The 15777-nt window shown below is 41.0% G+C and overlaps 3 protein-coding genes across 9 annotated transcripts in view; 2 read left to right on the plus strand and 1 right to left on the minus strand.

Moving 5' to 3' along the window:
* Nucleotides 1–1565: 1565 nt before the first annotated feature.
* Nucleotides 1566–9473, plus strand: LOC111245167 (uncharacterized). Of its 6 annotated transcripts, none has more exons than XM_086980313.1 (7): nucleotides 1566–1790; nucleotides 3892–4086; nucleotides 5848–6166; nucleotides 6881–7131; nucleotides 7288–7519; nucleotides 7825–8027; nucleotides 8880–9473. In XM_086980313.1, the coding sequence occupies exons 2-7, from the start codon at nucleotides 3968–3970 to the stop codon at nucleotides 9028–9030; spliced, it is 1275 nt and encodes a 424-aa protein (XP_086836439.1). In that variant the 5' UTR covers nucleotides 1566–1790; nucleotides 3892–3967; the 3' UTR covers nucleotides 9031–9473. The 6 variants fall into 6 exon arrangements, with proteins under 6 accessions (XP_086836439.1, XP_086836440.1, XP_086836442.1 ...); XM_022793130.2 differs by lacking the exon at nucleotides 1566–1790 and adding an exon at nucleotides 2830–3699; XM_086980314.1 differs by lacking the exon at nucleotides 3892–4086 and having other exon boundaries at nucleotides 1569–1790.
* A 1703-nt stretch (nucleotides 9474–11176) lies between these two features.
* Nucleotides 11177–14455, minus strand: LOC111244401 (uncharacterized). The gene is made up of 3 exons (XM_022791468.2): nucleotides 14225–14455; nucleotides 12814–13544; nucleotides 11177–11666 (listed from the first exon to the last, which is right to left on the minus strand). The coding sequence occupies exons 1-3, from the start codon at nucleotides 14293–14295 to the stop codon at nucleotides 11407–11409; spliced, it is 1062 nt and encodes a 353-aa protein (XP_022647203.1). The 5' UTR covers nucleotides 14296–14455; the 3' UTR covers nucleotides 11177–11406.
* Nucleotides 14456–14599: 144 nt separating this feature from the next.
* LOC111245243 (uncharacterized) overlaps nucleotides 14600–15777 on the plus strand; it is a 6156-nt gene continuing 4978 nt past the window's right edge. Inside the window, exon 1 of one of the 2 annotated variants that reach the window (XM_022793345.2) lies at nucleotides 14600–15442. In XM_022793345.2, the coding sequence (XP_022649080.1) occupies nucleotides 15245–15442 (198 nt within the window). In that variant the 5' untranslated portion in view covers nucleotides 14600–15244. The remainder of the gene's footprint in view (nucleotides 15443–15777) is intronic. The other variant, XM_022793344.2, reaches the window with a different exon arrangement.

A 15777-nucleotide genomic window follows, 5' to 3' on the forward strand; every position in this document is an offset into this window, starting at 1 on the left:
AGAATTGCTGACTATTCTGCTGCGGTTGCGCCATTATTTATCAACACGGCTAAAAGGGCTTAATGGTAGTAATAATGTCACGTTCCGTGCGAGCTGGCATAGTGTTTATAAAATGTGTTCCGACCACGACGCTGCACTGGGCAATCAAGCAGAACAGTTTAAACCTTGTACAGTGTCTGGCCCCAACCCATGTAACTTGATAGAAAAACGTCAACCGTTGGGGAAACTTAAGAAAAAACAGTAACGCAGTTTAGGTCCGAAACCGCGTGCAGAAACACTTCGCTTCGTGCTGGAAGAACCTAATCGGTTCCTGTAATGGATTAATTAGTAACGTATTTGCCTACTAATCTTGGGGACTTATTGTAGGCTAGGATCGACCTCGGGCACAGACACACGGTTCGTTTCGTGCTGGAAAGCACCAGTATGATGGAACCATGCCGAACGGCAATACCTGATGTGAGACGCGAAACGTAGAGAGAGGGAAGGACCTAGCCGTCTTAAGCAATGTTTAACGGGAGTACCAGTTTTAAAATTTGGAACATTTGTTAATTATCAGTGGGTGCAGTGTTAATACATCGCATTTGTCCTGGAAGTGAAATTTCCAGTTTGCCCGAAAACGAAATACGACAAAAAACACGATAATAGTCTATAAAGAGCACTGTTTCCTGTAATGTTCGCACATAGTTCCGTCTGGAACATCGCAATTAACAATAAAGATACGGTGATTAAAAAACTTCCGCGCAACTATTTGCCATGTTTGGATTTCGCATATGATTCCATGGACCAAAAATCGACTTCAGAACACGAGCTGGTTAAAATACCCTGAAAAAAACCTTTGTAATTGACTCACGTATTGATACGTTTTAAGATCAACCGAGTCATATATGCGCGTACGCATTCGAAGTACTCACTATGTATAACTCTAAGTGCAGTGCAGACAACGACAAAATAACCGTAATAATCTGGAGAGTTGAAGAAAATCCTACTACACTTTTTCGCAGCTATCTAAGTAGATTTGTATAGATCGTGAAGCTCAATCCACTCGAAGTTCTTTACCGAAAAATTAGCGATTTAGCACCACGTTGAGAGGGAGCTGCCTCTAGTAAGATGGTTGACTCTGACCGAAACCATTTTTGGACCGCAACTTGATTTGCGAAACGTTCTGTTTTGGCAAGGCGAGAGGCACACTGTGCCGAAGCGTAGATGATTTGTTTCACTTGTGGTTACCAATATCGGTATTAACGCAGGAACTCTTAAATGATGTTGACGAGAACGGGCGCTCGGCGGGCAAGATATTTTTCATCATGCGATCTAACAGATACATATGCGCGTGCCAGATGTTCTCGATTGAACCGTTCTATAGGAAAACACCAGATGTAAATTCGACAAGGGACGATTTTCGACACTTGAACAAATGATAGCTTTGCATACCTGGCCTAGCCCTCTTACATACATGCAATGATACGGATGTTGTGGAAGGTGTGGATATTTGCACATGAGTAAACAGCGTACAGCGTCCAGCAGTGAGGTAATGGTCACGCTCAGGGTTGGCACGTTAATATGGCATGTGTGTTCGTAATTACGAGTCAACACGTTGAGATGCACAAGCAAAACTGTGTGAGCCCTGCAGCCTGTTGTATACAATATAGGGCAAAGATAATAACGCGGTGTGAATTGGAACAGTGTTATTGAAGACGCTTCGCAACTCTGACTGTAGACTGATCGGACGGTATTTCAATGGCGAGCAACCAGCAAGATGGCGGAAAGAAAACTAGCGAAACACCAAACAGGTGCGTCAGTGTTTCCCTTAATTTCAACGATACCTTTTCGAAAAACGATCTTAACAGAATTACACTAGTTGCTGCAAAAGGAGATCATCTCACGTGCTACGATTCTCACTACTACCAGCTAGCAGTAAAGGACTCTCGTTTCAAAATGATTCCAGTAGCTTGAGCAGCCTTACCCTTCCAATTATAACTAAACCCGATTTAAATCTTCCAATATGCAACCACCTATTGGAGAATATTATAGATAACCATGTAAGTCTAGGGGGACGTGCAGTAGGCTGTATACTAACGAACTTCCGAAAGGATAATGGCTAGCTGTTCATTAACTGTCGAAAACTCCTACCGGCGTCCACATCACACTGGATGCAGATTTTCTACGGCGTTTAAATGTATGAAACCTTGGAGGTTACAAGCTTATGGAGGTTTCGAGTGCAGTGATGAGAGGGTTCATATACACTAGGCGCTCATTATTTTTGGTGGACGTCTTCTTTGACAGATCTGACATTCTCTAACGTTAAAACCATTGATTCAGAGTATTAGCTGCGCGCCATTTAAATTCTCAGAGAGAAGTTCGATTTAAGAAGATCACTATGTCGCCATCGGGCTCATAAGATGTGACTGATAAAAATTGCTACCTGTTTCGCCGATCGTGTATCTTAGAGGGCTTTCAAAACGAGACCCTGATTCGACATTGAATTTACCTAGCGTCCGACGCACTAATTATTTTATAACGCATGTCGAATGCCTTTTATCCTTCTGGAGGTTCGCGTGACCACATGCCCTATTAACTATATGTAGAAACGCCTTAGAAAGATCCGCGCACCAGGAATACTACGCGATTCACGTAAGACTGAAGAATGATACTAAACGCCTTCGAAAACGTAGGCTTATACATTGCAAGTAAAGGTTTAGGAGAGGTAAATGAACCTACTTATGTGTGAGAAACGAAGCGTTGTATTTATACATATTTCATAGATTGTCTTTAAGGAAATACCGTAAAAGCTATTGCCATGACATGTAGAAGACGAACTGGCCGATAAAGATGGCGCTGAAGAGCAGCAGCAGCAGCAGCAGCAGCAGCAGCAGCCGCCGCCGCCGCCGCGCGGTTAATGGATGGTCGGCGCCAGAAGTAATAATAGCAAAAAAAAAGAGAGCCCTGCACCAATGCGTTAACCGCGTGTCAATACGGACTCTAGAAATGCTAGTCACTACAGCGCGCGGCGACGGAGAGGAGTGAAAGGAGCCAGCCAATCGTTTCCCGCTGCTTCTGCTAGACGCAGCGACATACATGCGGTGGGCGTCTAGTCGCTCGCCACGCTGCTAAACGAACGATCCAACGGCAGCAGCGGGTGGTTTGCTGAGTGCTGCCGCTGCTGCGGAGTGAGTGAGTGAGTGAGTGAGTGAGCGAGCGAGCGAGGGAGCCAACCGGCCGGCCGGCCAGCCAGCCAGCGCCAGTGGCTCAACGCGATTCAGTGGTGGAAGGGGGCAAACAGCGAGGCGGACATATCGACAGACAGATGCACCTACGGACTGGTAAAGGGCAGGAAAGTGGTCGGTTGAGCTGGCGAGCGGCAGTTACGGTCGCGTTGGTTGGCTGAGCAAAGAATAATGCTGATCATAATGGCGATGATGATGATGTTGCGCAGTTGGAGTAAAACGTTGGAGGAGGAAGTAACGCGCATTAGCGCATTTCATCGTGACTCACTTCCAACGTCAGTCTCACTTAGTCGTCACCGCAGGCAGGCAGGCACCAACACGCGATTACAAAATACGGAAAAATACGTCGCTAGCATCATCACTGTCGATAGGGCACCACCAACGTTTAACGCCGTCATCTTAGCTAGTACTTACCAGAAGTTCCGTTGTGGTCCGAAACCGCCGTCGCTGAAGCAAGAACTTCGAACAAGTTTCGGTGAGAGTTAACAATATAGCAACAGTAACAGGCTGGGGCAGGCGTCGATGCGCCCGACACACGTAGTTATATTCGCGCTGACATAATACTAATAATCACTATAATAACTACTACTACTACTGATAAAAATTCACTGCCGTTGGATAGACGATTCTACGTCAACCATTGTTTTTATTTTTAACGACTTCGTAGTGATCGTCTGAAGTACAAGTGTGTAAAGGTTTACAAGCGACGGAAAGACCAATAGTGTGAATGCAAGAAAATCACTATGCCTCGAGCGAATGTGATCGAAAATCTCGTAGGAGAAAATTCGGTGACCCGCACCCGACTGTTTAAAACTCCAGACGCTTCCAACGACTCCCTGTTACAAAATCTACGAAATAACTGGTGAGATAATTGATACGTGTGCTACATATAGACTGGTGAAAACTTGCTACATCATATAATGAGGCATGAGATAAACTTTCCTACATACATACATACATACATACTATGGAGCTTGTCTCCAGCACCAACATACTTTACCTACCTAATAATTAATTACTTTATGAGAAAAAAAAAGTGCACAAATCCATCGCAAATAAAGCCATAGTGTCGCTATGTCAATTATGTTAACATCTATTGAGACGAAGAATTTTGTTAAACAGACTTTAAACAGGATGAACAAACGCGTCTAATTGTATACAGTAAATAAATAGATCTATAACGTTATGTTTGCTATAGCAGCTCAGATTTTTACTAAGCAGGCCTAAGGACCGCAAATAGGCCTTGTGCATTATCTTCTGTAACCACAAGTGCTTGGGTCAATTTTAGATAACAGATTAAATCGCCATGTTAATAAATTGCGTCACACAAAAATGGAAGTTACCCTAGGTTTAGCTGTTCTGCAACCGTAAAGGCGGCCATCGACTCGTTGAACAGATCGATAATGTCGCCATAATAGTATAAGCACAAATACAACAATTAGGCGTACCTGCATTGAATAACAAACCTTGTGTATTGGGTCAGTTACCCATAAGTACTATAGAATTTTGAGATATGAGCGTCTCAGAAAATCGTCTATGATCAACTTCGATGTATTTCTGGCTGGAATTAGAATCCAGATGATAGCATTACCAATTCTTTCACGTGCCCATCCATTGTATACGTATTTACAGTTTTTAGGCTTTTTTTTTTTTTTTTTTTCTATTTCTCTCAATAAAAATGCTGCGCGTAATTTTTCAGTAGAGCAATTGCCTTTGCTTATGGAGTTGTGACAAAGACTGCAATAATCGCTGGCTTACCATTAAAAGAGAGCGAAAGCCCTAACTAGTCTCTCCAGGACATGCAGGCAGGCAGGCAGACAGGCACCATTCGATTTGGTATAAAACAAATAACTGTGTAAAAAATATGAATGTAGGAAGAAGAGCGGGGTGACATTAAGAGGGCGTCCGACCGTTTCCTAGGATCCAAGAATGTCTGAGTAAAGTAGGAAACTGTTTGTAAATTTCCATCGTTTTCTTGTATTGTACATTTTGGAACGTTCGATTGGCTTCGAGGTGAAGAATTACTTGTGTCTCTGATGTCTGTTCTTCGCTGGTTGTCTTTTGTGGATGAGTAGAAGAAAAATTACGTTATCTAACTTACAGTCTATAGGTACTTCATAATAACTTGCGCTAGCTAAATGCGCAAAGCTGTGGAGCTAAAAATTTTGTAGCAGATTTGGTCTCGTCGTGGTCCGTTCAGCTACTGCATTTCACTAAATATATTATTAAAAGAAGAAGAAGAAGAAAAAGAAAAAAAAAAAAAGGTTTAATCGATTTGTTTGTTTTCGACGTAATTCGCATTTCCTTAGTTTTGCGTACATAAAGAAAATAGAAAAGAAAAAAAAAGCAACTTCAAAACGTATCCACTCAAACGTACGTTTATTACTTGCCCGAGGAATTACCGCTCGGGAACCTACCGTTCCGTTTTGTAAGGATTGCAATTATGATATTACCATATAAAATAGCAAAAGGCACAATTTTTTATATTTCTCAGTAGAGCCATCATATAGATCATGATTGCAAGCATTTTGAATGGTATCTGAAGGTAGGATAGAAATCAATGCGACGTTCCAACATGTGTGTGTGTGTTGTATTTTTGTGCCTTTTATCTACTGGAAAGCAGCAAAATGACGTTGAATCCGAGCGCAGCTGTATTTGTACCATCGATGAAGACCTTGCACCTAGCCAAAACATGTCCAGTACCTACTTCAAGTACAGTAGGACAATCTCAAGGAGTAAGCACCCACAGCAGAACTTCGACTGGGTTGAGACACGAGTTTCGGCAGGCACACCCTCCGCATCTGGCACCGCTTTACTTAAACGCTGATGAAATTCGCATACAGCAACAAATCAATCGACAGCACGGCCATGGCCTGTCGTCCCGGGCAGGCTCAGGAGACCAGCAAATGGACAAGACAGTTATTGAGACCGGCAGTTTCGACGTGAGTTTAATAGTTAGAATGGCCGCTCAAATATTCTTCTCTAGACGTTTGTAACCCTAGGCCCTTTATTCTGTCGAGCTGAATGTTCTTTTATCATACGTAAATAGCGTTCAATTGAGTCGTGCCATCTAACTGTTTTTCGTACAACAAACTATGTCTGCTCAATGGAAACGCTCAACAATTAATAAACATTTTCCAAAAGAAATAATAAAATAGGTTCCGGCCATCCTTCAGTTGGTCACGAAAGGTTAATCTGCGGCGGATGGCCACTTGCGCTTCAAACGAATCAGAAGCTTCGGCTGCATTTCCGTCAACGCACAATCCAACTGCCCATTGAAGCTTCTTCATTTTATTTATCTCGAGCAGATGTATGCGCGTAGCCCTGATGTAAAACCTGTTGTAGGGGCAGCTTAAATACTTAGCTATGTTCTGTCTGTTCGACCCAACGCTTTTTTAGGGCTGTAATTTTTCGGATTCACGTTTATGTACAAGCTAAGCGTGAATAAAGCTAGAGTTAGGAAAATCACTGGCAATGATCCAGAAAATTCGCGTTCTTTCGATTTACACATAGAATTCTGTGAGTTCGCAATCGTCATCTCTAACACAACAGTGACGCAAGGCAACCCAATACTTTTTATCCATGTCATACAACTGTAAGGTAATTTGACATTGATGCTGCTACTGCTGCTTTTTTTGTCGTTACGTGTGGCACAGGTGGCAAGCTTCCTCGAGGACATGGTGCATGATGCGACAGAGGATTTCCTCAATTACTTGACGTTTCGCTGCGAGTATTTACACGACTATGCGCGTGCCTCTCCGCGTCATGCGCTAGAGGTTATCAAATGCATAATGCATACCAGCCATCCTAAAAACGCGCATGACTCCGTGAGGCCGGATCGACTGGCCAAGCTTGTCGTCGCCATGGTCGAAATGAACGCGAGGTTCTTCCATCAGTTGTTTTACAAGTATGATACAACTTCCCTTTCCCAGACCACTTTCCCCAAACGTACTCAATCTCAACTCACGCATTTGTCGAAATTGTGCCTCTTTTTTTTTTATACGAAGAATAACTTTTTATTGAGGATTATTAAAAATCGTCCGTCTTCTTTGCGATGTTACAGATTGGACCTGGTCATACAAGAGTACCTTAAGCGGAGTGGATGCAGTTCAGGCTGGCAGCACCCAGAAAATGTAGGTGCGAAGCTCAGCATCTTCGTAGGCCGCCTACTATACGAGCTGCATATCGGCCGCTGTCGCAGTTTGCCTAAGCAGTTCCAGCATTTTGCACGGAACGTCTGCCACTGGTTGGCAGAGTTGCTTAAATTAAAAGCGACGAGCGAGTATGCTATCGTGGTACGACCCTTTCTGCGGTTTTCACATTCGAACAGATAGCAATAGTCACCGTTGTGAGGTTTCTAAAACGCTCAATGTTTCCTTTTTGCTGCTCGATACGGTATCGCTTACTGCATAAGTACTGTTAGGACGCTCAATATGAATTAATTCGCACGTTTATGTAGAGCGTTTCACTCGTAAGTAAGTTGACGCAATCGGAATATGCTGTATTAATATCGCACAAGCATCTGTATTGGTACGCAAACTCTCGAAACGTTTCATGCTAAACCAACATTACTAATATTAGATTTTACTTTTAAACTTAGAGTTTATCCCATTGCTACCATGAATTGCGTGCTGAAACATCAATGCGTGAGTTAGATACCCTTCACGTAGCGCTACAACGGACACCGAACCCGCTCAACGAAGAGTTCCGACAGCTTCTTTCTGAGACGCAAAAAATCGCTCGTCAGAGGGACGTCCAGCCACGCGAAAGGTGTTCGAGGATACATAAGACACAAGTGGCTGAGTACGTAACATTTATTGCTACTAAATATTTTAATTTTGCGTCCTCAATGGATATAATGAGTAGTAGTAATAATAAAAGCACTGAAAAAACTATTCGCTGATTCTTCCCTCTTGAAATTTTCCTTCTGTTTACGATTAGCAAAATCACGTCTCGATTAACTGAGAACCTATTGTTGGAATTTTACTTATGTATGCTACGAAATTTTACCCATAGGCTTTGCGCCGCGGTCATCGAAATTTCATATGAACTTCGTCCTGGATGTCCAGTATGGAATTATATACGATGGTGATATTTAAAAGAACTATGTTTTCCCCTCTAAATATGGATTATAGACTGTTAATCCCGAGTCTAGGATGTGGAACTGGGTAAAATCTAGTGGTTTACCCTGAATCAGTGCAGGTAACCGTGAGTTTCAATCTGTTCAGTTCAGATTAAAGCTCGCAGTTGTCAGTAACAGCAGCGGTTCACAATAGCAATACTGTGATGCTAGATTTCTGGAAAGTACAAGGCAAGATGGACAATTCAGTAGTAGACATGTTAGCACAAATCAGAGTTAATGATGGGGGAAACCCCCTCTCTGCACGAGGTTGTCCTGCGTCGTCGTTAGCAGTTCCGAGAACTAGGGCCATAACACGACAAAGCGTAGAGTAGGGATTTTTTTAGTCACACTGCGAATATCACCACAAAACTTGGAATACTTGTGCTGCTGTAGACAGGCGCATGGATGCTGAAGTTTAGTTAGGCAGCTAACGACAAACTGCGTAACAATAACTTACGCGGACATATTTGTGTGTACGCTAAGTTTTAGATGGATCTAATGCTCAATACAACATCTGCTTTTCTGTGTTTCAGTCTAAATGACGAGGAGAATAAGGCATTTGAACAGTTTCTTCAAGAAATGAGAAGCGAAGCAGTATCGAACCACAACAGCAACAACCACAACAACAATAACATCAACAACAACAACAACAACAACAACAACGAACGCAATAATCTACGCTAAACACCACAACCACAACCACAACGAGTACACGAACTAATTGCACAATAATGATGCACAAAGCAATGATTACGTGCAATTCAAATTCATTTACTTACCGCCGTCTGTGATTGCGTATTTTTGGGGGTGATGGAGAAGAACTCTATTGTTGTAATGTTGATGACGATGTTGACAGCAATGATGACGAATAATCATAAGAATGATCATGATCATCAGGCGGAAGTGAAGAAGATCATGAAGAGTGATTAAGTTGTTCTAACAGTGATAACATATCGTACTGTCGTCATAAAAATACTGAAGACATAAAAAATGAAAAAACTTTAAATGACGAGTCTTAAGTCTTGTTATATATTATGATTTGTTGTGACTCATAAGTCGACACAACAAAGTCATCATCCGATTCTGTTTATAACAATGTAAATAAATTTGTATGAATAGACAAGGTATTATGCATTTCTCTATTTTGAAATACTTAGATTAAATATAACTAAGTTTCATCTATGTATGGTGTAGAAAATAACGATTCAACTAGTTTGTAAATTGTCGAACCTGATTGGAACCGTTTCCGCACCGTTGAAATAAACACGATGTATGACAAGAGAGAAAAGGACACATAAATATTGTAAGTGTATTTTTCAATGTTCGACTCGAGACCTAAACAAAAAAAAAAAAAGAAGTCCCGGGATGGGCCCTCTGCCAAGGCTGTCTTCGAGTGCACCTTCATTATACTGTAATTGTATATCTTATTATTATTATTATTATTATATTACATTGTATCTTTAAGTTTGCTGACGGTAAATGCGCTCCCTACGCGCAACATTTTTAAGTGAAACTACTGTAAAAGGAATTACGGTAGGAAGCCCCCTTTTTAACCTTTGCGAAAAAGACTGGAAAAGGGCAGCTTAAACACAAACCTTGTTTTTTTACTCTTTATGAAATAGTAGTTAGTATGTATGTATGTATGTATGTAAGCTCGACACGAAACGTGCGTATCCCTTCGAAAGCTTGTGTAGGAATTAGCTCAGGGATATACTAGAAATAGAGAAATTGAATTCAATAATTAGAACCTTGTATGTGCGCTTACCATAATCGCGCTTCATACTTGGAAAGGACTAATATTATCAACTTACTGGCAATTATTTGTTACCTTTAAAAAATTATGCTCGACCTCACCTGATAGTGTTAAGTGCGTTAAGCAATATTTTGTTTTGCTTTTTCAGGATAGGTCGCTTTGGAAAAGTGCTAGGTTTGAAAGTATTTAAATAGTGCACTTTGAAGTTTCATCCATCTGTCATTATTATTATTATCCAGTCCATATGCACTTTGAAATAAAAACCTATTTCTGTGAACCTTTCTGTGTGCAGAGTTTTCGAAATTATTATGCACGATTACATCATAAATCAACACTGAGCAAATTTCAAAACAGAAACATGAGAAATCAACTGTTTCGGTGATCGTAAACAAAATATACTTTTGAACTTCTCTGACCAGATCTGAAACGTTAAGTTTTTTTTTTTTGAAATCAAATAAATATTTCGAGTTTTATGTTAGGCATCGCCGCTACATATTGCTTCAGAAAACCGGTCCGTTCGCACTCGATACAAAATGGATCTGCGCGGCCTGGTCTCGAACCTGCGCAGCTTCGTGACAATTACGTCATCGCAAGGACCACACGAACTAACAATATAAAACAATGAGATAATCATGACGTTCTCTGTTACTTACAGAGCAGGTCTTGTTAATTAAAAGAGTCTAAAATTATTATTATTATTGAGATTCATTTAGGCCTAATGATCATAAATAATTTCCAACAAAAAAAAATAATTTTTATAGCACGATATTTTTCAGTGGGGCTTAGATCGCGTCACTGTTGAATTGGCCGCGATAGTTACTAGTGATACTATGTGAGGTGAAAGATATACTAAGTAAGATACATCACAGTACACGCACTCCAAAAGCTTCTATTTAGATATGTTATTGCCTTCCAGTTTTACGACTGAGCAATCGGTCAAATATAAATTACCTCTGTTACCGGATGCGTTTCACCTACGTTACACTTCAATAATACAGTCTAGGACAGTATTTATATATAAGTACGGTAAGTATATATATATATATATATATATATATGTAAAGAATAACGCATGCATAATTACCTCCCATTAATTTATTTACTATTTACTTGATAGAAGCGTACCTAGTTGATTTGTTTTTTGTCTACAAAGGGGGGCTTATGCACCCATCTTCCCGTCTTCTTTACAATGAATTATCTTCTCCATGAGTCGAAGCATTTAATATTTATACACCATTTACTGTGCAGCTCAAGATTCGTCCAGTTGAGCAGTCTAACCTTTCGTGTTTTTCAACTTGTACGGTTTGTCACCCTATACACTTGCTGGCTCGTTTGCCGTGATCAAGATGGCCCTCAACGCTCTCCATGACAACCTCGGCAAGGGTCTTCTTGAGTCTGGCTACGTGATCTTCCAGTTTCCGTATTCTGTCTGTTGCATCACCCAGCTTTTTACTCAGTTCGAATGACTTTTGTTCGCTTGTGGCCAATTTCTGTTTCAAGGCATAATTCTCTTCGACTAGTTCTTTCCATGATGGGGACTCAACGGGATGTGGTCGTTTTTGCGCCCCTGAAAAAGCAAAATGTACATGTTTATAAAAAAAAAAAGTGGTAGATAAAAAAAATCAAATACATTTAAGATTTAAACAAATCTTGCTAAGTATCTAAGTTTGAGATTTTCAATGAATTCATCTTTTGATAAATAGTATTCAGATTTATCTTTTTTCATCTCGTCAACCGTTCAGATTAATTAGTTTTTAGTGTTAGGCAGTCCGTACGAAGTTCTCTTGTTTGCGTCTTGCAAATTGGATTATTGGCCATCATTATCATCTCTTTAAAATAATGATCGTAAAAAGTTAAATGTTATATAGGTTGTAACATAGTAAGGCTTTATAATAATATTTCCTTTACCTTTCCACTCTGTTTACTATTTTCTATAGCATTTAAAAGTGTTTTTCCTCTGTCAGTCTGGCATACTTTCATTGTGCAACGAGCGAGGTGCCAAGTTTAAGCTCCAAAAATGGATATTCCTGGTCATAAAATGCATTTCCGATATTCATTCTTATTTATTTTTTCCTGAGGTCAAGAGGCAACTAAAGCAGCCCCAGGACATACGCCGTGTAGAGTAAGGACTGTACAATTAATAAGATTACCTGAAGGGATGTACACAATTAGGTATCTTTTACTAGACTGACCAATAGGATAAACCGTAGACAGCTAACTTTTGTCAGGAATCTTGAATCTATGGAACTTTTATTGGGGGCGTCTGGGTGTCCTGTATATGAAATTGAGCACAAGCATAACATGGCTGCTCATTCTATTTAAATACTTCGTTTGACACTAATCAGCGAGCACTTGGCCAATGTTATTATAGGCAACTAGAAGTGACGTCCATGTGAAGCAGAAAAAGAAACGGGTGACCTAGGGAGTACGCCTAAGTTAAGCGTCAGGTATCTATTTAATGAAGACTGTATTTTGCGCTTAGTGGGACCGGATGGGTCTTGTACACAAGGAAAATCTTGATAATAACAAGGGTATCTATATCGTTTAGTTACATCGAATGAACAAAATGGCCCAATGGTGAAAAAATCTGATAAAAAAAAGGTACAGTTTTAATTGATCATGACAATGGCAGGCCTATTGTCGCTATTCTTTATGATGCTTAACATGGAACTGTTTTGAGTGCTTTCCTTTCAAGTTGTAAAAATAGTACATGCCTTTATTCGGTGAAACGTTTAGCATTACGGTAGCGCTTGAATCGCAATCTGACCCGCAGGTACCGTTTGTTTCGTTCTTTCGATGATTATACGTGTGGTCAAAATTCCTCAGTCCGTCTCCAGTTTCTGCAGCATCTTCCGCTCCGGACTCGCCTTTGATATTCTGTATGTCTGTCGTCGCGGACGCCATTGCTATATTCGTTGCAGTTAAGAGTACATCAGCCTTAAGCGTTAGGGCTTGCTCTCCTCTATTATACGTATGATCATCAAGTGAGAGCTTTCCGGGTAGGTTACTATGGTAAGTGTGATCTTCTGATGCTTCCTGAGGTTCTGGAAGAGGTGTTACGCCTGAAGGCGGCGGCGCAGTAGTCGGCGCGACTCCGGTAAAATACGAGTGCTCTTTCATTGCAACTTCGACTGATGGGGGCGGTGGTTCTTGGTCACCCGATGAATACGAGTGGTCTGCCTTTAATGAATCCATATCATCGTCTTCCGCTTCGGACACCATTTCTGCGGTTGACACAATAGGCGGTGCATCTTTGGCTCGAAAACTCAAGTGTAGCGTTGGTAATGAGTTGGGTTTGAGCTCAAGACGAGCGCCCACTTTTTGAAGGCATTCAGGACCAAAATGGTCGCTACAAATTCGAGATTGCGCCGATGGCAACCAATCACCTGGCCGAGAGATATTGCGCAGCCAAGCTTTTAACAGTCGGGAATCGCGAAGAGGAAACCTGGCAATAATAATGTAAATACGAAGTACATGTAACGGTACGTTACGTAGTGAAGTGGACCACGCTCGTTTCATTAAAACTGCTTTTCATTGAAATAGTATAATTTGTCAACATACTATCGAAGTCAATCTGCCAAAGTCAAAGAGATTAGCTTTCGCTGACCTTAATATACTTTCATACACTGCGCGGCCTAAATTACTGCGAGTAATTGAATGCTGGGCTAACGGTCTAGATTTGAAATAGGTGTTAAGCCTTTATTTCTTACCACTTCGACCTTGGCTATATTATATTCCGCCCGTTTTTGATCCATTTAGCTAAAAATGGGGTTTCCTCTCTAGGAAAACTAGCTTCACCTCATTGTCTTTTTTTTTTTCTCGCCTAATCTGTATTTTTGCGCCCAGTAGTTATCGCAGTTTTATAATAGGCATGAACTTCTGTGAGGGAAGATTATCTATCTATCTATTCGATGAGGATCGCGCATACTTCTTAAGCCAAGTTCAGATTTTTCCTAGACAAAGACTGCATCACTTAATTAAGCAACATTTCGCTGGTTCGTCGCAGCTTTCTCTAAGCAGAAGGAATATTATTTTTCCATTTGAAAAAAACATTGTGATTAAATATTGCCATTGTTTAGGTAGCTACTTTCTGATAAATAATGACGAAATATGAATTATACTTACTTGTAGAAAAAAACACCCTGTTTGCGCCAAGCACAACTCCTGTTTTTGCACATCAACACCGAACAGACCATATTTAGTTTTCGAGATCATTCAGCAATCAACTTATGGGCTAACTTGTTCGCGAGGCTGTCATGAAGATTTAGTCAACGTGGGATTTTAGTCTCACCATGTCAGCTGATTACGGTTTAACACACCTCGACTACCGACGACAGTCGGGTTGATACGCACAAATCACCATTAACAACAAACATCATTCACTCCCATTGAAGGAAAGGACAACCGTTTGGGAGAGGGTGGAACGTCTAAACGTTATCGTTTGTAGGGCCGAAGTAACGGTACTATGGCAGAGGCGCAAAATTTCCATCTGTTCATTATCGAATTTGCGTTCGCCTGCACATCATTGCAGTCACAAATGACACTCTATAACTGAGTTCAACAACATCACATTAATCGTACAATAACTAATAAAAAAAAACGTAGGCTGTTTTGCTTTTCATATTGCAGCGATAAGCAATTTGCCATTTGGGTTAAAAAAAGATACGCACCACTGAATCCCTCTGTCAAAAATACAGTGACAATAAATTGCTTATCATAAAATGTACGAGTAAAGCAATGGTAGGAAGTTTTTACCAATGAGTGAGAACATCGGCTATGTGCTGGCAGGAAAGATCACAAGCAAGCCTAATCATAACATCTCATTCCCTCTTGATGTCACTGGTAGCCGCCGCTGTTGCGGCTTCTGTCGGGTACCGTTCTCAATTCCTCTATGAGGACTGCGATCAGAATTGCAGTTATATAGCTGTGTATGTTACTGGAATTAAGGTGTCCTGATCCTGGCAGCAGCTCTCTTAATCGCTGCCTGCTGTAACAAGGATGAGATTGTTTACTGGGTAGCCCCACCCATTACCTGCCTTCGCGGCCTTCAAGGTGTCTTACCGTGGCCAGAGTTTGAGATTGGAGCCGTGTGATTGTGTGTGAGAATCTGGAGCACTCTATACTAACAGTGCTAAAAGAGGAGCGATGGCTCCCCGAGGTGCTCTACAGGCTTTGGCAGAGCGCTCCGGCTCAGATTCGGATGAGTGCATGTTCGATCAGACAAATCTCCTTCAGCGACGGAGGATGGACATTACCCGCTTTCGGAGAAGCAGTTCTACCATGTCCGGTCAACGACTGACGGTCGCGCGAACGGTTAATCTCTGCCTTTCATTCTTCGCACTGGTAAGAAATTCTCCCCCTGCCTCGTTATGTAAACACACTATAATCAGGTTTTATTTAGTCTGGTTGACAAATCCTAGTTCACATATAGAGTGTGAAATGAATTTGCCAATAGACCTCTATGTAACAAATTATTATTAGCTCTTATCTGAACTTACTTATGGCTCGAGTCTCGAGAACTCGCTGAACCTGTCGCTTAAAAGACTAGTTAGCAAAACGTAGTTTACGGTGCGATAAACTGGCATTCTATTCATTCTAGCCAGTGCTGTGTCATAGCAAATTAGTAAAAATAATATACTTTAAATAATGTACTAATATAAAATAGTAAACAACGATAT

Source organism: Varroa destructor, unplaced genomic scaffold, assembly GCF_002443255.2.
Source record: "Varroa destructor unplaced genomic scaffold, Vdes_3.0 BEIS01000002.1, whole genome shotgun sequence".
Classification (NCBI taxonomy): domain Eukaryota; kingdom Metazoa; phylum Arthropoda; class Arachnida; order Mesostigmata; family Varroidae; genus Varroa; species Varroa destructor.